The sequence below is a fragment of the Bipolaris oryzae genome (assembly GCF_000523455.1).
Source record: "Bipolaris oryzae ATCC 44560 unplaced genomic scaffold scaffold_6, whole genome shotgun sequence".
Classification (NCBI taxonomy): Eukaryota; Fungi; Ascomycota; class Dothideomycetes; order Pleosporales; family Pleosporaceae; genus Bipolaris; species Bipolaris oryzae.
The window spans coordinates 151,795-173,103 of NW_006911282.1; the positions used below are offsets into that span (position 1 = coordinate 151,795).

Here is a 21,309-nt window from a genome sequence, read left to right on the forward strand (position 1 = left end):
CAGGCGTCAATTCAAGGGCCCGTCCACCGTCTTACGAAACGCACAACTCCCAGGGGTTGGCGAAGGACATCAACCTTAATGTGATATGACTTACGTACTTAGAGGATAAAATAAGAATGTTTCTGGCCAGAACTGGTACACTATCGCGTGCATTTGATGACCAATCTTGACAACTCAAAGAAATCACGCCATGGCCAGTCTGGTGTTGCGCAATTCTTGGGCAGCACTCCTTACTTCTCTCATGTCATGTTGCCTCTAGAATTTTGGTGTTACGTACTTTCAAAGCTCCACGCACACATCTTAAAAATGATTACAAATTGAGTGATTGATGTAGAAACTAAAGTTGCAAAGTTCAAGGGAAGCGGTGGTGGTAGCACGCGTCATCTTGGACGGGAAGGCGCGCCCCATCCTGGTTCAGATCCCCTCGCCCCAAAATAAGCCTGCCGCAACCACCCCCACAAACATGTCAACGCGCTGGTAGCCATGTCTTTTGTGGTTGAGTAAGTCGATCAATTGGAGCACCGCACAGTCACAGCTGACGTTCAATTAGCCAGGTGCGCCGGATAGACAGCCAGCTCGATCGGCTGCAGCTGTCGTCGAGCACTAGGACCTTCTCTATTACCGCCGAGGAGGCCCATGACCCAGCAAAGACAAGCCGCATTGCTCATTTGCAAAACCTCATCAAGTCGCTCTCCACAACCGCTTCTTCCAAGCACAGTCTGGTCCCAGCGGCCAGAATATCCGAAACCTTGCAGCGAGCACATATCTCTACCACAATCGAGGATGCAAGCTATGAACATGAATTGGAATGGCTACTCGTTAGCAAGGCGACAACGCAGGCCTACGGACAGGTTCTGAACACCATATTGGAGCAGACAATTCCTCTCGAGAATGATCTCTGGTACTGGGACGACATCCTCTCTACCTATAGCTTTGCCGGACTGTACTCTGTGCAGACATCGCCCGTTCGGCTGTGGAAATGGTCGCAGGAGATATACCACGATATACGCTCAAGAGGCCCTCAATTAGCTGATGGTTGGAGCCAATTTTACGGCCTAGTCAAGGATACCGTGCAGGAGCGCAGCATTGCAAATATCCAGCGAAGAGTAGTAAGCCCGCTGGCACTTGTGAGAAACGAGGGCAGGAAAAAGCGTGCAGCTCTAAGGAAGATACGAATGGTCAATGCCAATGCACTCGGTGTGTTACTCGGCGAAGGTCTGGGTAACGAGAAGTACGGCAACCGTCTAGTCACATTGACATCTGCTGACATTTGCCAGCGTGCATGACGATGGCACACACACGCCTACCCTGCTCGGCGCTCAAAGCGGACAAAGGTGGAAGAGTGTCATGTCCAAGAACATTGCCCTCATGGATGCTGTGATTCAGAGCGTGAATGCTGCAGAGCTTTCTGTTGACAAGTTCGACGACTCGGTTACCAGCATCACTCAAGACGACCAGTTCTATTTGCTACATGAGCCTTCTGGTGAACGGGCTGCAACTACCTTGAAGCCAGCAGAAGTTGCAGAACGTCTCCAGCACCTGCTCAAAACTGCCTTACCTACCTATACTGCCAACTTCAACGCAGTCGCTAAGGCCAATGGTCGTCCTTCCCTTTTGATACGTTATTGGCTCCCTGCAACCCTACTGCTAGTATCTTCGACCACCATCTTGCGTATCGTTGTAAATCGAAGGGAAGAGCTGCTAACTTGGATCCGTGAGCTGGGGCAAACCGTCATCGACTTTTGGGCGAATTGGGTAATTGAGCCCACCAAGAGAATCATCGGCACTATTCGCCACAACGAGGAAAGCGAGGTCTCCATCATGAGCAAACGCAGTCTGGAATCGGATCGTGCCAGTCTGGAGCGCATGGTTGTAGATTTTGCAGTCAAGAATTCTGAGGGCCCGGCATTGAACGAGTCTCAGATAGCTGACATCAGGGCAAAGGTGCGCGAGGGCGATCTAACAACAGTTCTCAAGTCCTACGAGAAAGACATCCAAAATCCTGTCAGAGGTGCCATAGTCGGCAATCTAGCCAGCGCGTTACTTATTCAGGTTCAAAAGACCAAGGTTGATGTCGAGGTCGCGATGAGTGGCATTGACAGCATTCTCAAGAGTCAGGAGCTACTTTTTGGCTTCATTGGTTTGACACCAGGTGTACTGGTAAGCATTGGCGTCTATCGCTGGCTTCGGGGCGTCTTCAACAGTCGCAAAGGAGTGCAGCAGTGGGCGAGGCAGGGCCGTATGATACTCATTCTGCGTAACATTGACCGCATCCTTACTGGAGCGGTTCCGACAGCAGACGGCGAAATATCGTACAAAGACCACGGTTTACTCCTCTGCGAAGTCCATCTCCTCCGACAAGCTGCAAGTGGCACCCTGCCCCGACGCATGTTCCAGGACTTGCTGGTCGAGATAGACGAGATTGTGGACGTTAGAAGCGGGCTGCAGCGACAACAGAAGGTAGTTGAGCGCATAAGGTGGGCCTACTCAAAATGGGTTGTTTGAGCAAGGCGGTCTTCCGTAACGGGGATGACGCAGCATTGGTGTACCCATGAATAGCGGACTTGTCGACTACAATGCAAAACATGTACTGTATACCCCAAACATGACAAGCCGCCATGTCTCAAATGTCGAGTGATGGTGACGATGACGCCGGGTCAGGCCAGACTGTAGGCGCAGTTGCCACCAAGTCGCCTCTTGTCGCTTGTTGCAGGTGACAGTGACGAAGGTTTGGTGAGCCCGTGCGGACTATTGGCGCTAAACTCCAACGTTGGCACCGTGGGAAGGCTTCCCTCCAACGCCGTTTACTCGCTGCCTGCTGGTAACCAAAACCCACCGCCAACCCTTCCCCAGCCTACCTTGTGCCTGTAGCAACACTCAGATACGAACTCGGGTACATTGCCAGCCTAGTCTCTCTTGCGACCGCCAGCCAAAGCCAGCTTCCCCATCTCACTCCCCAAACAGCGGGTGCCAACGCCGCAACCCACTCTCGCGCACGATAACGCACACGGCCGCACTCTACCAACATGGCTGGCTCCAGAAATTATGACTTTCTTGTAAGCTCCTCTTCTCTCTCTCCCCATGTTTATTTGCCCTCGCGGCCCTAGCATCCCCCACACTCGCTGCTAGGCCCTGAACACCCCTCCACCGCCTGTATACAGGACCCACTCTCTAACACAAGTCCCTCTGTCCTTGTAGATCAAACTCCTCCTCATAGGCGACTCAGGCGTAGGCAAGTCGTGCTGTCTGCTGCGCTTCAGCGAAGACTCGTTCACTCCCTCGTTCATCACCACCATCGGCATCGACTTCAAGATCCGCACGATTGAGCTTGACGGCAAGCGCGTAAAGCTCCAGATATGGGATACGGCAGGTCAAGAGCGTTTCCGGACCATTACCACGGCCTACTACAGGGGTGCCATGGGCATTCTGTTAGTCTACGACGTTACCGACGAGAGGAGCTTCACCAGTACGTCTGTCCCATCACCTCCAAGAGCTTGATCGTGTCCCCCGAGAGGCTCTGGAGAGAAGCAACAAAAGAAAATAGAAGACGTCACTAACATTTTATCACCAGACATTCGCACATGGTTCGCCAACGTTGAACAACACGCCACCGAGGGTGTCAACAAGATTCTCATTGGTAACAAGTGCGATTGGGAAGAGAAGCGCGCCGTCTCGACAGAACAAGGCCAGGCTCTCGCTGACGAGCTCGGAATCCCTTTCCTCGAGGTCTCTGCAAAGAGCAACATCAACGTTGACAAGGCCTTTTACAGCTTGGCCGGCGATATCAAGAAGCGGTTGATCGATACTGCAAGGACAGACCAGACTGCCACGCCAAAGGTGGATGTCGGCGGGCAGGACGGTGGCAATGCAGGCATGGGTGGCAAGTGCTGTTAAAGAGGGGAGGTGGAAGAGAGGTCATGCATGTATCTGCGAGTTTGAATCGAAGAGATGGTTTTGGTGGAGAAGGGGGAGGAGGATCAATGCGATATTGAAGACGTGCGGGGGTAAGAAGCGGTGACTGGCTATGCAAGACGGCTGGCACATTAGCGCTTGTACTGAGGCTACGAAAGACGACTGCAGAAAGTTTGCATGATGATATATGGCACCACCACCATGCATGGTAGGCAACTCGCTTGAGCGATTCTTTTGGGTATCATCACTTTCCTTAGCACTTCTTTGTTCTGGCGTTTTGAGAGAATGGGAGTAACCTACCTTTTACATTACGTATTGTAATGCCAATCTTGTATATGCACATTTTATTTCCATTTAAAGCCGCTAACCACTAATACACAAACTGCATGCATGGTACACCAAAAAAAAGAAGCCTACATACAGTTCGATGATGTATTCCACACAACACCATTTGTCACGCGTCCTTCAAGCATACCCACACACTCCAAAGCATAATCCTGGCATCGTAGAGAGAGAAAAAAGGTCGCCCTCTCTAGCTTAAAAGAAGGCACACCATCCAATGTACATGGCCGCCAGGTTCTGTGGATCCCTCGCCATGGCAATAAGCGCCTCGACATAGCCCTCCACGCTCAGCGGTACACTCTCACCCTTCAAATACCCATTCACTTTTGTCCTCGTAATGTCCAAAACTTCCTGCGGCGTATCCGGCACACCCGCAATCTTCTTCCTGCGCTTCCCACCCAGAAAGTCGGCCGTAGGATCGTGCACAAACGTCTCCAATATCGTGATGAGCGTATCTTCATGCTGGCGAAGAAGCTTATACGTGAGCTCTGCTGCTTTGCGAAACGGGCCTTCGACGCCTTGCGGGCCCATGGCATCCACCATGTTGTGCGTCAGGCGGAAGGGAACGAGTTCGGGTTTCTCGAATGTAAGACCTTTGTCGAAGAGACAGTTGAAGTCTACGTGGAAGGTACCACCGTCGCCTTGTTCCAGGAGCACGTTTTCGCCGTGACGATCACCCAGACCCAGGACGTGGCCTACGATGCTCATCACTGCGCAGGATCGAGTGTAGCGCAGGCGTGCGGCAAACCATGCTTCTGGTTCGGGAAAGGTTTCGACGAACCATTCGTGCAGCACGGGTTTGAACTTGCCGAGGATGCGCTCGGTGAAGATGGGGATCTTGGATGGCGATGACGAGGCTTCGTTGAGTAGCATGCGGATCTCGTTGTAATCAATAGAGATGTTGCGCTGGCGATAGAAACGCATAATGATGTCGCGCATTGGCTTGAGGCCCTCAACCCATTCGATTGTTCCGCACTCTTCATTGAGTGGAGTGACTGCGTATGTCTTGATGTACAGGCGACGCTTGCTGGATTCAATGTCCTTTTGTAGAGCCCGGTTGATCATAGCATTGAACTCCATTAGACGCTGATCTTTGCGTAAATCGTCTTTTGGTTTGCAGAGCAGTCCGTAAGAGCGTCCATCGGATCCACGGACGTTCAGCTTTCGTGGGCGCTGAAGTGATGACAAGACCAGCACGTCGTCATCGAACGACTGGATCGTGATGGGGTCTACAGGGAATGGGTTGTGACGACGAATGGCTTGGCTATCATTACCTACTGGTAAATTTGGGAGAAGGTTGGTCTCAATTGGAACCACTAGTTGAGTAGGAGCAAGCTTGTGGCTGAATCCAAGATCCCTTGCTAGGCTCACACGTGCAACTCGCGATTCAATTGGGGCATCGCAAGCCGCCAGCAACGCATCAGTAAGTCGCTGGCCCTGAATGATGAGATTCTTAAGATCAACAGACGTTCCCTTGCGCTTTGATGTATCCTTATTTTTTGTTAGCGAGTCTTTTCGCCTTGACCAGCTTGGGAACTTACGCGTAGTTTTTGCAGCACTCCAGAGCCACGGATTCGGCGGTCGTCCTGGGTTGAATGGAGGACAGCCAATAAAGCCCATAGCGATTGCTGAGGGTATGATGAAGCAACTCGAATGATGATCATCTGGAGAGCATCCCAGACAGTCTTATTGGGATGGCTGATGCGTGTGATGATCTGCGGGAAGGCGGTGTACCATGCGAAAGCGGGCATTCGCTCTCCTGCATAGCGCTTCAGATACTTGTTGATATGGTCGAGATAGCCCAGCCGATGTTCATGAAATTCTTTATCCTTTGCGGCGCGTGGGACGTTATTCATGACTTCCATGCCCATGTCCAGCCACAGCGTGAGTATCTTGGGCAGAGTTTGATAGTAGTACTTTGTTCCGTAGACCGTTGATCGAACAAAATTCTCAATGACGAGCTTAGTCAAGCTTCCAGATAGATATTCTGGGCTTTGCTTCGCTACTGACTGCTGTTTCTCGGACTCCAATAGCTTAAGGTACCATCTCCCTAGATAGTAGTGACCTTTGTCCCACCGGGGATAGGTTGTGACACCAGTCACGTACTCTTCTTTGAGAGAAACCGCTTGTGTCTGACCAGCACGATCAAGCCATTTCGCGAGCAACAGTTGAGCGTGGCACTTGACCTTGTTCATTGGGTGCTCTTCTCCTCGGCCAGAAGTGGTCACCGAAACGTTAATAGGCACAGTCTCGTCATGCTGAAACACATTACTATCGATTGCACCACGCAGGTTTTGAATAGCTTTGCGGTGATGGCCTTCTTTCCATAACAGCTTGGAGTACTCAATTTTTGATGCATTGTCTCCTAGTCGTTCGGCATGGAGTACGGAGTTGAATGCAGTCGTCATGAAGTCGCCCTTGCGAGCAAGTCTTCCCGTCGTGAGCCACGCAGATGCAATGTCGAGTTTGTTGAACTGAATCCTAATATCAGTCAGTATTAGTATTCAATGCTGTTCAAGTGCTGCACTTACCGAGACAGTTTCATCGCTGCACGACGAATACCTAATAGGTATTGCTTGTCTGAGGTGTAAGCTCCGATAATGTCCAGGCGTCGATCAAGATTCTCTAGAATCACTTCACGGTCTACTGTTACCGTACCCGTACCACTTACAGCCTCTAATTCGTACAGCGCATGAAGCTTGACCAAATGCTCATGTGATGCTTGGACAGAAGCCGTTGTTGATACTGTTAAGCTCTTTGCTACAAGTTCTCGGAGCTGTGCAATGAGACGTTGAAATTCGGCAACCTTGTCATGACGAAGTGCTAAGAGTGCTTGACCTATACCTACGTTGAAGTCCATGAAAGAATTGGAATCCGTGGAATGGGAATTGCTAAGGAGGCGCTCGAGTTGTTCCCATTTCCCAGCTGACCAAGCTGCCTCAGCGGCAAAAGGCAACGTCTTGGCTGAAAATGAGTTGTTGGCGTAGAAGCTATCAACATAATTGAGAATCGCATCTGGTCTAGGTATTAGCTAATTCTTTTGTGAGATTCGTATACACCCATACCGTATTGGCCAGATTCCTTCAGACACGTCAAAAGATTGATTTGGGTTTCGGCGTCGTTCGGTCTCTCAGCAAGTGCAATCTCATACCAGCTCTGAGCCGCAGTCCATCGACCAGCTTTACGATCTTCAATTATCTGCTGTTCCGGATTGAGTACCTTGAGGTGAGCCGATATTCCCTCTATGCTGTCCGGTTCATCAATATGGGCATAGATCATCTGCAGGTGTTGCAAAAGTTCGTCCTTCTCTAAAAAGGGCTGGTTTGATTCCGCCTTTACGTCCCGTTGTTGGCGATAGTACTGCTCCCAGTGGAACAAAGCTCGAGCATACGAACCGCATTCAACAGCTCTCTGAGATATGATCTCTGCAGGAATGAGTTGAAGTATGCCTTCTACACGACTGACCTGCTTTATTGCGTTCATCTCTTCGTTCTCGTGAACACCGCGACCTGTCTTGCCAGCCATGACTCTGGCATCTGACAAGGATTTCCGCTTTTCCTGTAACCACAATGAAAAGTAGTCAAGCGTCTGGAATACGTTCTGCAAAAATTCAATAATCGCTTCCGGGTTATGATCTCAGATCTTCTTACCTCGCTACATTGCTTTGTAGTAGATGCCTCATGCTGCTCCATTTTGGACAGATCGGCTTGCAATACCTGAAGAAGTTCTCGCCCAACGTTGGCCATGTTCTCTTCGTTATCAGACACGACAACGTTCAGAGCCGCGAATGGAAGAATGAACGTTGCGATTGAGAGGTCGTAACCCCTGATTATTCGGGCTAAAACTGGGAAGACCATCTCGACATTGACGCCTTGCCCTTTTCGCAGCAAGTCATAAACAAAAGTCTGAAGCCAGGTTGTATGACTAAGTCCTTGATGAAAGATGGGGTATTTTGCGCCCTCGTATTGCAAAGCGGGATTCATATTGACAGAGTATTTTGAATCCAGGAAAGGTGTCAATACGGTTCTCACAGCTTCTGGAATATTATTCCAGCGTTGTGCCTCCGTGCTGCCTTGAGATGACCGAGGCTTTGCTCCGCGAAGAGCACTGAAACCACAGTGCTTTAGCATCTCCTGCATAACATAGGCAATCCATCCTTGTGCTTTTGCGTTCGTTGTAGACAAGAAAACCTTGACGAGGACCTGCTCAAGAAGCAATGCTACGAAGTCAATGTCTTCGTCTCTACGTGAGAAATTCGACAGCATCAATACGCGCTTTTTCTCTCGAACCGTCTCTACTCGATATGGATCAAGACCACCGATGATTCCGAGACACTGTGCACATAGTATGGTGATATCAGAATGGTCTTCGGAAAATCGAACGCTAGCATCAAGGAGAGATCTAGTCAAGGCTGCCAACACAGGAAGTGGCTTTTGGCCGACTACCGACTGATGCAGCTCTTCCTGGTTTTCTTCCAAGAAGGGCACAAGCTCTCTAAGTGCTTGACGCACTACGACAGAATTCTGATCTTTGCACCGATTGCTGAAGGCATGAAAGACCTTGATTGTCTCTACCATGTCCTTAAATCTGACTAGCTCTCCTTCTATTTTGGACAACATCGGAATGCTTCCCAGGGAAGGGAGATACTCAACTCTTGCTCGGAGTTGTGAGTTGTGCTGTGCAATAATGTTTTCGATGGTTTTGTGAGCCTTGGCATGTGTCTCTTCCGAGAAAATATTCCAATGCTGGACGATCAGCGCAAAAGTTTGATCGATGATTAGCATTGTCTCGTCTGCATCGAGAGCTGATAGGAAATCTGACCAGACACTGAACGTATCATCGCAAAGATGGGGATCTGCCATAGCTGACTGGAGGCAAGCGCGGATCTGAGGTAAAGCCCCGTTCACACTGTAGAGAGCGAGATTGATGAGATCGCCAATGGCAGCTATACACCTCCTCCGCTCCGGCATGGTATACGGCACAGTCTTTCCAGGAGAGTTTGGTGTTTCGATCACATTGGAGAAATATGCTATGATGCCGAGAATATGTGTTTCGCAGAAGGCATCAAGGTTCTTTGATTTCGACGTAGACTTTCGCGGGCCTGATTTGGTATCCGGTGCAAGCGTTGCGAGTGTGGTAAACCCGTTGTAAAACGGCTTCTTTCTGACTCCTTCTTGATCAGCTGCTAACAAGAGTATTTCAATAGCAATGCCCGTTATGTCCAGCGCAACCCAGGACTCCAGTCTGTTATTGCTGCCGTCACGAATAGCGGGTTCAACAGCAGCCAGTGTTTCCATTGCAGTGCGTTCAACATCAGGCACAGGTTGTGATAGAAGCAAAGCTAAGATCTTAGCAAGATTGACTCTTGGATACGTCAATACGTCGATAACGGCGGCCTTTCGTGCTTGAGCAATCTTCTCAATGATATCTCTCCTTTTACTCAACACAAGATGAGGTAGTGTGTCCGATTGAGTTTGCACAAGAAGTTGGCGAACGCTTTGTTCAGTTAGATCTGCCAATTGCTGTGCCTTCTGGGGTTTGTTGACAATATCCTTGATAACGGAAAATCCGATAACTTTCCAGTATGGGCGCAACAACTGCGTTGTATCCATGGAAAGTCCTTTGGCAATTGACTCGAGCTCACGGTAAGCCATACCACACACTAGTGCGTTCGGGTGACCAAGGTACTCGACGAGATGATGCAGTATGATTGGAAGCTCCAGTTCGCCGCATGTTTGAGCAATTCGACCATAAGCCATGATTAGCGTCTCCTGGTCGGACAGAAAATCTCTCTTTGCGAGTGCATCGAGAAACTCTATAGTATACCTCCGGTTCTTTTCGCGGGTACTTCTCGAAATGTCGTTGCGAAGAAAAACCATAAGGGAGTTCGCAGCTGCAATTTTCAGCTCTCGCAGGGATCTGCTCATACTTGCAAGTAACCATTGTCCTAGCCCGCAATACTCAAGAGCTAAATATTCAGCATCTGAGATATGGTTGTATAAACGGCCAATAGCCACAGCCATGAGGATTTTTGATCGTGACGATGCTTGAAATTTTTCTTCCCTGACGATTGCAAGCATGGTCTCAATGGCATCTTTCCAGTTCTCGGAGCGATCCTGGAGGTTCCAATAAGAGTTTTCACTTCGTTCTTGCTGGTTATTGATATCACACAAGGTACAATTAAGGGAATCCAATGAATGCGACGTGAGCCGTGGCAATTCCAGAGATCGCGAACCAGCGCAAGCAACTCTTGTTAATGCTGTGATAATTTCTTTCTGTGCACTCTCATTCTCCTGCTCGTCATCCGGCAGGGAAAAGTATCTCGCCCTATACAGGTAAGCGTCGTGTAAGGAGTGAATTAGGTTAGCTTACTCAATAACTTCCTGCGGATTAGACAAGCAGATCGTCGGGGATTCCTCTATGCTACCATTCAAAATTACCCTGATTCGCTCAAGAGTATCCTGGTTGATATCTTCTGAAGATTCTGGCAACCTTTTCCGCCGCTTGGCTGGTCTATCTCCGTCACCCAGGTTTAAGGCTCGGAATGCCTTGACAGCGGACATTGATTCCTCGGAAAGTTGAACATCAGAGAAACTGCCAAATTCATTCTCACAAAGCTCTTTTCGTAGCTCTGCAACTTGCATAGACTGTATACCTGGTGAGGCCCAAAGACAAAATGCCAGCTTGGTTTCGTCAGTCAAAGAACGCACTACAGGGAGGACTGCATACCTGCAAGTCTCTATGGAGTTTTACGAAACATTCTTCATCTTGAAACAGCCTGTTCACAGCATGCTCAATTTCGTTCTGGACAACATGTCGGGCTACATCTTGTCGTCGTCGCGGGGTCGAGTTGTCAATTGATTGATAGCCAAGAATGCTGCGCAGGCGAGTGAATATGGATGCTATTCGGATCTGAATAACTTCTGATGTCTGCGTAGCAGACGGGCTATGGAGGAGTTCTACAAGACTGCTGGTGAGCGCTTGAGCGATCTTCGACGAAGCTGGCGCCCGATCTCTAGGCGTAACCGAAGAGATGAATAATGACTCCAGCAACTGCATGTATACGAGCAGAATCTCATCATAGATTGCGCGCCTCTCCGAAGATACCGTCCAACGTCTGTAATGCCGCCACAAAACCTGCACGCTGTCCACGATCCAAGGCAAGTGATGCTCCAGGGTAACCGAGGTTGAAAGTGGCTTGCTTTGCGAGTGTATAGTATCTACCAGGGCAAGTAAGAGGCAAAAGCCTATGTGAATAGCTCCGTGATGAGACGAGATAGCCCGCTGCAGATCATGAGGTAATGCAACGAACTGCTGGCTTTCTGGCCAGAAGCTGTTGACAGCGCTTGATGGTGGTAGAACTAGACTGAAAGACGACGCTGGGGGTGAGTCCGGGTTGTCCAAGGCCCCAACTTCCGAAAGGATACCTGGAAATGGTTACAAAAAATGTGCCGAGTTAATGGAAATCACTTACATTGTACGCAAGATCTGTAGAGCTGCAGCACCGTTGCCGCTGGACGCCATAATGTAGAAGTCTGAGTCAATGCATTGAGACAAAGATGCAAAAGCTGCTGGACATGCTTGTGTACAGGTTGCAGTGTCGTATGTGTCAACAAACCAAGCAGCTTAGGGTACAGCCAGAGGATGAGCGGAGGACCAGCAATGCTCTCGTCGTCACCCTGTTTGATGCTCACAAGCAGATGCGGTTTCTGCTGCAAGATAAACATGAGTGCCGCAATGCTGTCAATCCCCTGCTGTCTTTGTTGATCTTGAGCAAATGGGTCATCTTTGAAAAGGCCCTCAAGCCCTGCTTCGGCAATCACACATATGAGTGCAACCAGCTGAGGGTCAGGCTCATCCGTGTTTGGGTGCTGTAAGAACTCTTTGACCAACTCACCAAACGTGACTTTGGTAGCTTCATCGCGTTGCGCGTTGACATTTGAGGCATTGTGAACAATCTGCGCAGCAATAGTCGACGGCGGAGGGATGCCATTTGAATGCCCACTTGTTATAGGCGGCGGAGCCATACGTTGAGTCGAGCCCCCGCCTTTGCGGGCCATGATGGACGCCACTTTACCGGTGTAGCATGACTTGGGAAAGTAGAAGGGAAGACCGAGGCTCCTTCAAGACCATCTACACTCAGAATACTATTAGAAAATTCGTGCACTCTCGGACACTATCGTTGACGAGTAAAGTGGTGTATGATTGGATGCTGAAAGACTCGTGGTTGAACGTTGCTGCCAATGGTTGCCTGGGAGTGGCAATATTGTCTGGTCTGCCGTGCTTGATTTGACCTGATTTTGTGGCTGTTGTCGCTTTACTGTCGTGAGTGATGGCGTATGGCAAAAGAGCAATGCATACCAAAGGGGGGCGTGGGTGGGATTACGTGAGGCGCGTGTTGGACAATTCACGTAGTCACGGGACGCCGCCAAGTCCTGTCTCGGGAAAGAGCGATGTTCCGCAACTGCACTACATCATCCATCTTCAGACAGAACTTGCAGGCCCGACCCCCGATCCGAGAACACGCCAAATCACCTTGTACCCATATTGCTAAACTGCCTGTCTGCCCGCCCGGGCCTAGCCTTGACAAATTCGAACCATGCCAGGCCCCTTCACATCCAAGTCTTTCAGCGCCACGCTGCCCAACTCGCTTGCAGCGCGATACCGCAAATCGCTTCAGAAGCACCCATTCCTACTCTTTGGCCTGCCGTTTCTCACTACCATGGTGGCAGGGTCTTTCATGCTGACACCCGCCACGGCACTGCGATACGAACGATACGACCGCAAAAACCAACAGATCACACAAGAGCAAGCAATGGGCCTCAGAGGGGAGCGGAGGAAGGTCAACATGCGCGATGAGTACTACGTACGTACAATGCTGATATAGGATTTCAATGGCCCGAGCTGACAGATTTGCAGCGGTTGCAAGCGAAAGATCTCGAGGACTGGGAACAGAGGCGTGTTAAACGACTACCTGGCGAGCCAGACGGCACGCTCGTATAAGCCTCTTCCTCAAAACGCATTGGGGTGCATATGCCCAGTCGGACCTGGAGGTGCAACATTGCTGCCTGCACATCATGCTACATCGCAGCCACGTTCACCTTGGTTTCTGGGATACACGATCATGATCGTAGAATATCGTGAAATCATCGCAAAAAGTTTGGCCCACTTTGAATTCTTTCAGTAATTCATTGCCGTAGAGAAGGAGAGAGACAGGGCGTTTTTTTTGCAAGAATTATGTGTTGTAGCACACACTAAAGCGGTTGCGCTCCCAGATTATGTATAATGGTAAGCGATGAGAATAGCTAAGCGGCCAGCTGAAAAAGGATTGGCGGTTTGGGTTTACGCAAGGACGAGAGAGTGTGCGTTGGAAGACTGGTTCTCCTTCATCGAAGTGAGATTAAATATGGGCTGGTTGTCGAAATCCAGACGCTACGCTGTTGAGCTATGAGTCCTCGTTCGGTTGCACACATACAACACGCCGCAGGCTGGCGGATCGTGATTATGCAAGAACGACCCTCGCCTCCTGGAAAATGAGACTGCAAACGGATAGTCAATGCCCGGTTTGATCACAGGGAGGGGAGTCACTAATAAATCTGCGATAAGTACGTAGACTGATATGATTGTCAATGGTATTCCAGGTTATTCTATCTACTACTTCTTCAGCATGAACTCACGCGACAACTATAATTCGCGGTTCCGGATCCAACCACCGCAATATGTACAAGCTAGTGAAGGAACATTGTACGTCGATATAGACCGATAGGATCCCCTTTCCATCCTATCAAAGATACAGAGACAAGGCTATGAGCATAGCATGCAACAATATGACTAAAAAAATGAGAACAGGTATCTGCCGGATATGCGTGAAAACTCGTAAGCAGCCGAGTGGGAAAGCGCCATAAACACCACAACATAAAATGTACCCAGTGCTTGCGTGGAAAAGAAAAGAAAACAAAGGAGTCGTAGTCCAAAATGCAGCCCTCGCTCCAGAGATAGATAAAAAATGAGAAATCTTATACCAGGCGCACATTGCTCAACTAAACATCCACTGGCAGTGGCAGGCGTCTGGTGGGTCGGCACGTCTCTGCATTTCAGGAGGGCTTTGACGTTTGCCCTTGTTTGACGGGCCATTGCTGGGCTGAGCAGCAAGGAACTCTTCGTAGCTCGGATCTGCCTCTTGCAACCATATTCTGATTGGACTGTCGTTTGGACCTGGTGCTGTCGTAATCTCTCCGTTGTCCAGCAAAACCATCTGTTGACAGTACGGTTGTGGCGAGTTGGCGAGGCGACGCTCCTCAATCTTGACAGTACGCGGGTATGGTGGCATACGCGGTGGAGGATCATCGGGGGGCGTATCTCGTCGACTGGCACGAGCAGAAGCAGATGTAGTTGGCTTGGCAGTCTCTACAATGTCCACTGAAATAGTGTCTGTTGTTGTTGCTGTAACGGTCAAAGCCTCAATGGAGACGGTTTCCAGGGTGGATGGAGTGGGAGTAGGCCATTGAGTAGGAAAAGACGTAAACGAGGCTGCCGTCGAGTTGTCCTGTACGTAGATATAACCCTCGATATATGTGTCATTCCAGTAACAATACCAGGGATAGTCACCAGGCTTCACCTCGAATCGTTGCCTATACTTTACTTCTTGTCGTGTCGTGAGTGCTGACCCAAGGTTGAGTTGCTCTGGTGGCAGGATGACCAGTTTGTCATACCGAGCAGAAAAATGGTAAGCCGGGCCATACGCCTTGAAATCCAGGTCAAGCACGAGGCTAAGTGGCTTCTTGTCTAGCGTGGGGGTTTGGAGGCCATAGAGGATAGTTCCTTTTGGTACAGAAGGACCAGCGCCCATGGATGCTACCTGTACGGTATCACCATTGACGGTAGTTTCGTTAACTGTTATAACGAGGGGAGCAAAAGTCATCTTGCACGACCATGCAGAATATTGATTTGCTTGAGTTAAGCATCCGGGAGTGCTCTCTTGCGGCATGCCCATAGGAAGGGCGAAAGGCCCTGTAGGTATTGAGGCCATGCCAGAGGGGGCCGAGATAGGGACAGCGTCAAAAAGGGATCCGTTTTGACCAGTGACCTGCGGTTGGCTACTCAAAGTCAGTGAGTGGGGGTTGTCAGATAGCTAATGACTTACGCTTCCTCATGTGGGTGACGATTTCCCTCATCGTTCTCGTCAGTGATTTGTTTCTTCGTAGCAAAGGTACCGATTACAGCTCCAAGGGCGACGGCAAGGACTATGATAGTTGTTAGGATTCCGAGGGCAAGGCCCATTGGAACTTTGCCCCATAACTTCCTCTTCCGCCAAGGGGTCTTCTCGTCAGCCAGCTCCGATTTCTCTGAAAACTGATTTTCATTCGCCAACAATGACGCAGACGAAGAGTCTGAAGGTTCAGCTGGTATAGTGTGGTTGCTTGATGGGGTAGTGGAAGTAGTGGCTGCCACATTGCCGGTTTGAGTTTCTGGTCTTTGAGGCGGCAGACGGGCGGGTGTGACGGAAGGCAAGATAGGAGCTGCAGGAGTAGTAGCAGTTGAGAGGGAGGATGTAGAGAAGGATGTAGAGAAGGATGTTGAACCCAGTGGTGACACGGGGGACGGCGGAGAATTGAAAGGGTCATCTGGATCGACTTGGGCGGGTGCAGGGACTACACGCGACGCGCTTGCCTCGGCGGCCAAGGATGCTTTGGTTGGACCTTCTTCTGGATATCTTGAGTACGGAGGAAGCTGCTCTGTGTGACCGTCTGGTCCAATGATGTCCTGCTCCTCGCCATCGGGCCCAAGCACTCGATGGTAGCCATTGTTTAGGCCTGGGAATCCAACGGGAATAGACGATTGTACCGGGGGCGCAGATGGCCGTGTGGGTTCTTCTGGTGGTTCCTCATCGACAATTCCGCTCTGCGAGTACATGGCATACGGATGAGTGGGCCGTTGTAACGACATGGATCGATGCGGCTGTCGCTCTGTCGAGCTCGTCGCCACACTCAATGGCCGCGCCATGGATAGCTGCGGATACATGCCATAGGGGTGGCTGGGCCCTGTCTCAAAAGGATTTTCTGAGTTGCTTGTTGTCGCGAAAGACGCCGTAGAGCTCACAGAGTCGCGATGTGTATGTCCCAGGGGTGACCGTTGGCTAGGTCCCCTGTTGAGCGGCGATCGGCCATCTTGCGTCATGGGATCGTGTACCTTTGCGGTGCTGTTCCGCGTAGCCGTCCTCCGCAAATCTGTGCTGTTGTGTTTTGACGTGGACGTCTGTCGCTGCGGTGTAGCTATCCGGTCGTGGTCCTGGCGGTCGCTGTGCCACGTCTCGCTAGCGTTGGCTGGCCGAAAGCCGTCCGAAACTGAGGGCATGAAGTCATCTTCGCTCGGATCGATTTCGTTATCATCATCGAAAACATCGGGTTCGCTCGAGCGCCGCGATGGCTCGTTATCGTCGCTGTTGCGTCTATCCATGGCGCTGAACGGTCGTCCCTGAGAGCCACAGAGGCTCTGACCCCCCTGCCGGATCTCCCAAACAGCGATTTAACCTTCTCTCCGTGAAATTCTGGTGGTAATGGCGCGCTAGAAAGCGATCGATGTGTGCGGATAGCGAGTGTGGTGTGGTTTTTGGCGTGTATCGTGTCGTGATGTTGGGGCTGTGTGTGTGGAGAGAGGGCGCATCGGGCAGGTTTGGAACTTGGAAGTCTGAGACGCCACTAGTCCCAAACCGGCCGGTTAGCACGAACACCCAACCCTGTGCCTGCATCACTCGACAAGGTCGCGAAACTGAGAAGACATGCCTTTGCCAGCCTCTCTTCCAAATGCTGTAGCAATCGCCAATATCTTATTTTCGCTGCACATATACACAATGGCACGTTTACGCCTGCTTGCTTGAAATCACTACGATTACTCTGTTCCAGGCCCAACAAGTACATGGGGGGGCATGCCATATGCGCACTGCTGCCTCAACAGACTGTACGCTTGCAGACTTCAGAGGTTACTCGGAGTACACAACTTTATCGGGTGAGTGTGATGGTTTTGTGCCGACATATATGTATAGCACATACACTGTGGTGGCGACGGATGAACATGTATATATACATAAATGCATGTACATGGGTGGCGAATAGTGGCACTCTGGACGTGCGCTTCATGACTTTTGCATACTTAGCAGCCTCTCCCATGTGCAACACGGCATTGCAAAGCGATACGGTGTGCTATGGTACAGTCTTTGCATTGTTTCACATCGGTCGCTTTCTTGATGGATATTGCGGTCTTTCCCGGTGCATTCTGCGTCAGTCGAGTGCAGGCCGTCGCCACCCTGTCCCTGTTACTAGTGTACTGGGTGGGTTCTCAAGTTCATCACTACTCATTGTCTACTATACTCTCTTTCAAACAAAGAGGTATATGGACTCAGGATAATAGCAGAACAACTCATGTACATATATGCGGTGGTATCCTCTGACGATATTGTGACAGACTGGCGGGTAGAGATCGGAAGGGGTTTTGTATGGATGCTGCTTGGTGTTAGTGATGATGTGCGGTGATGGTTGCGTTGGCAGCCCCTGTGCACTGTGCGCACAATGCATCCCGTCGGTGTACATCTCATCTGCCACTTTTATGGAATTACTGCTTTTGTAACATTTGCTCAACATCCACAGCATATCAGCGACAGTTTGCCCAAGGTCAGGATGAGTGGTTTTTCAGGTTGAGTAGATACATATCGGCGATTGCCTGATGTTTTGACCATCCGATTAACCATACCCTTCCTGGCCGATTCCCTATTCCCTAAGTCTGTTTCGGGAAGAAAGCCGTCGCAGGACTACTTCCAACCCCGACGACATATACGTCAGCCACCCGGGAAATGCTGGTACATGATGGCACACGCCGGCTGTTAGACTGCAGCTGGATGCAACTGATTGCAGCTGGATGCCTCGCTTACGAGCTGCCGCGTTATGCGGGCTGTGAGACTATGTGCCAACCTACTACCATTGCAGACAAGCTTCAAAACGATTAGAGGGCTGTTCGGTTCCCGAAGTAGGCGGTTTCGGACAGGTACCCGTCGTCTCTGGCTACTTACAGACTTGGGCCTGGGTACAGACGTGGCTACGTGCTTGACACCTTAGACAGTACATAGCCGTCGCTGGCGGCAAATCCCTGAATGCCAAGCCCATATCTGATAAGCTGTCGGGTAGTTTTGCTCCCTCGAAACGCCTTGCCCTGAGTGTCAGTGGCACGACAGCAAATTTGGCCGAAAAGGGTGTCAAGAAAAAGAAAGAAAAAACAGCCGTCGTTGTCGCAGCGTCAGTGACGAGGGAGCTGCCAAAGGAGCCGCATGATTACTTTTTTGGAGAAGCCCCGCAACAGGGCAACGCCCGTCGATGTTCCCTGCAAGACCCTTGAAACTTTGTTGTGAAAATCCGCCGACAACAATGACAGCGCGTGGGCCGTCGACGGCGTTAACAGCCAAAGGCCGCACAAATTCATTACTCGCCCCCTTTCGAGCCATGCTGTTGACATCTTACTAGCATTGCCACATCCGGATCGCCGCTATTACTGTTGGGGCCCTTTTCCACTTTACGCGTAGCATCCTCTTCCTTCAACTACTTAAACCAGCGGTGTGAACTCCCCTCTTTTCTGCCCACACAATCTCTTCCTACTCCATCCCCACCACGTCAAAACACTGCAACCATGGCTGCTCGTCCCTCCAACATCGGCATCAAGGCCATTGAACTCTACTTCCCCAGCCAGGTACACTACTTCCACTCCCTGCGCATGCCACAGGCGTCCTCGCCCCGTCACGCGTCCATATTGCTGCAACTCCCGCTAACCAGTCTCCCTGCAGTGCGTTGACCAGACTGAGCTCGAGAAGTTCGATGGCGTCGCCGCCGGCAAGTACACTATTGGTCTCGGCCAGACCAAGATGGCCTTTTGCGACGACCGCGAGGGTGAGTTGTACCATTCCTGCCCTTTGGCATTACTCGTTCCTGGACACACGACTGATTTTCCACCTCCACAGACATTTACTCTCTCGCCCTGACCACCGTCACCTCTCTCTTTAAGAAATACAACATCGACCCCAAGAACATTGGCCGCCTCGAGGTCGGCACCGAGACGCTGCTTGACAAGTCCAAGTCTGTCAAGTCCGTCCTCATGCAGCTGTTCGAAGAATCTGGCAACTACAACGTTGAGGGTATCGACACTGTGAATGCATGCTACGGAGGAACAAACGCCCTTTTCAACTCGGTCAACTGGATCGAGTCGTCGGCTTGGGACGGCCGTGACGCTATCGTTGTCGCAGGAGATATTGCGCTTTACAAGAAGGGTGCTGCCCGCCCCACTGGTGGAGCTGGATGCGTGGCCATGCTCGTTGGTCCCAATGCGCCCCTCGTCATGGATGCCGGCCAGCGCGGTTCTTATGTTAGGCACACATATGACTTTTACAAGCCTGACCTCAAGAGCGAGTACCCCATCGTCGATGGTCATTTCTCCCTTCGCTGCTACACTGAGGCGGTAGATGCCTGCTACAAGGCTTACAACGAGCGCGAGAAGACTCTCAAGGCACGCCAAAATGGCAATGGCGTCAACGGAAGCAGCCACGAGCTCGAGACTCCTCTGGACAGGTTCGATTACATGGCTTTCCATGCGCCAACCTGCAAGCTTGTCGCCAAGTCGTACGCGCGTATGCTCTACAACGATTACCTTGTCAACCCCACCAATCCCATCTTCGCCGAGGTTCCCGCTGAGCTCCGCGACCTCGACTATGCCACTTCCATCAGCGACAAGACTGTCGAGAAGACATTCATGGGTCTTGCCAAGAAGCGCTTCGCTGCCCGCGTCCAGCCTAGCATCCAGGTCCCAACCGAGTGCGGTAACATGTACTGTGGCAGCGTCTACGGTAGCTTGTGCAGCGTGCTCGCCAACGTCAACAGCCAAGATCTGCAGGGCAAGCGCATTGGCCTGTTCAGCTACGGAAGTGGTCTGGCCTCGTCCTTGTTCTCTTTCACTGTCAGGGGCAGCACTGAGAACCTTACTAAGCAGCTTGACATTCACAACCGCCTTGCCAACAGGCGCGTAGTAGCCCCCGAGGTTTACGACGAGGTGAGTTTCAACCCCCCATGAGATTATTTTTGGATTGCGTTGCTAATCATATCTATAGATGTGCAACCTCCGTGAGCAGGCCCATCTGCAAAAGGACTACACTCCCAAGGGAAACCCTGAGACCATTTCATCTGGTGTCTACTACCTCACCGGCGTTGACAGCATGTTCCGCCGCTCCTATGCTATCAAGGAGTAGACTACATGTTTGCCGTACGATATACCCCTCCACCACGACTTGTTTTCTGCCTCCGCTTGCATTTTGAGCATTTGCAGAAGTCATTTTTATGATTCGGTTTAGACTCCAAAGGTTCTGTCATTTTGTTCTCGGCGCATGGAATTGAGACCCCACCTAGTAGCTTTACTGAGCTATGGTGCTGTTTCACAAACATTACGAAGGACGAGATGATGGAAAGGAATTTAGCATGTATATTGCATGGTCGGTCCTCTTTATGAGCTTCCATACAATATGCTGTTTGCATTTAGGTTCCTTAGTGAAGCAATTAGGCTATAGATATAATAAATACTACGAAGTTTACCCAGACTGCTCATGTTCATATCTGTTCTCAGAAGAAAGTGGCGAAGGCCAACTAGATATACCGACATCGGCACCAGCTACACAAAACTGGGTCTCCGTCCCCTGGTGGACAAAGTTCCCGGGACTATAAAACGACTTGTACTTCATACAGTTAGTCGCACCATTTACCTGCGGTTTTTTTCCAGTCTTGTATACTTGCAAATACTACCTTAAAATCTTGTCACCACTACGTCTATACAAAGTTTTTTGTGATTGTGATGTTGTATCTATGTTGTGAAGCTTTAAAAGCTGCCAATTTTCCGGCGCATTATCGATTTGGGTAGTGTAAAGTCCCGGGAATTTTGTCTACCGGGTGCCCCTCTTGGGAACTGTTGTGTCATGCCACTATTGCTTCTTCTTGGGGCATAGTTTGTGTTGAGTATTGATGAATGAATCGT

General features: G+C 50.5%; 5 protein-coding genes across 5 annotated transcripts; 3 read left to right on the forward strand and 2 right to left on the reverse strand.

Annotated features, from left to right (window-relative positions):
* Positions 1–483: 483 nt before the first annotated feature.
* Positions 484–3,894, forward strand: COCMIDRAFT_32396 (uncharacterized protein; the record flags this gene model as incomplete). The annotated part of the gene is made up of 5 exons (XM_007684978.1): positions 484–500; positions 551–1,231; positions 1,278–2,477; positions 3,261–3,466; positions 3,572–3,894. The coding sequence occupies 5 exons, from the start codon at positions 484–486 to the stop codon at positions 3,892–3,894; spliced, it is 2,427 nt and encodes an 808-aa protein (XP_007683168.1).
* Positions 3,895–4,449: 555 nt separating this feature from the next.
* On the reverse strand, positions 4,450–12,314 carry COCMIDRAFT_1026 (uncharacterized protein; the record flags this gene model as incomplete). Its single annotated transcript, XM_007684932.1, has 8 exons — positions 4,450–5,745; positions 5,796–6,735; positions 6,786–7,269; positions 7,320–7,854; positions 7,905–10,581; positions 10,627–10,937; positions 10,984–11,681; positions 11,729–12,314. The coding sequence occupies 8 exons, from the start codon at positions 12,312–12,314 to the stop codon at positions 4,450–4,452; spliced, it is 7,527 nt and encodes a 2,508-aa protein (XP_007683122.1).
* Positions 12,315–12,853: 539 nt separating this feature from the next.
* Positions 12,854–13,257, forward strand: COCMIDRAFT_82336 (uncharacterized protein; the record flags this gene model as incomplete). The annotated part of the gene is made up of 2 exons (XM_007685009.1): positions 12,854–13,120; positions 13,174–13,257. 2 exons carry the CDS (start codon positions 12,854–12,856, stop codon positions 13,255–13,257), a joined length of 351 nt encoding a protein of 116 aa, XP_007683199.1.
* Positions 13,258–14,290: 1,033 nt separating this feature from the next.
* On the reverse strand, positions 14,291–16,710 carry COCMIDRAFT_82179 (uncharacterized protein; the record flags this gene model as incomplete). Its single annotated transcript, XM_007685010.1, has 2 exons — positions 14,291–15,350; positions 15,398–16,710. The coding sequence occupies 2 exons, from the start codon at positions 16,708–16,710 to the stop codon at positions 14,291–14,293; spliced, it is 2,373 nt and encodes a 790-aa protein (XP_007683200.1).
* Positions 16,711–18,927: 2,217 nt separating this feature from the next.
* COCMIDRAFT_82313 (uncharacterized protein) lies at positions 18,928–20,533 on the forward strand (the record flags this gene model as incomplete). Its single annotated transcript, XM_007685011.1, has 4 exons — positions 18,928–18,987; positions 19,082–19,184; positions 19,256–20,337; positions 20,396–20,533. 4 exons carry the CDS (start codon positions 18,928–18,930, stop codon positions 20,531–20,533), a joined length of 1,383 nt encoding a protein of 460 aa, XP_007683201.1.
* Between the last annotated feature and the right edge of the window lie 776 nt (positions 20,534–21,309).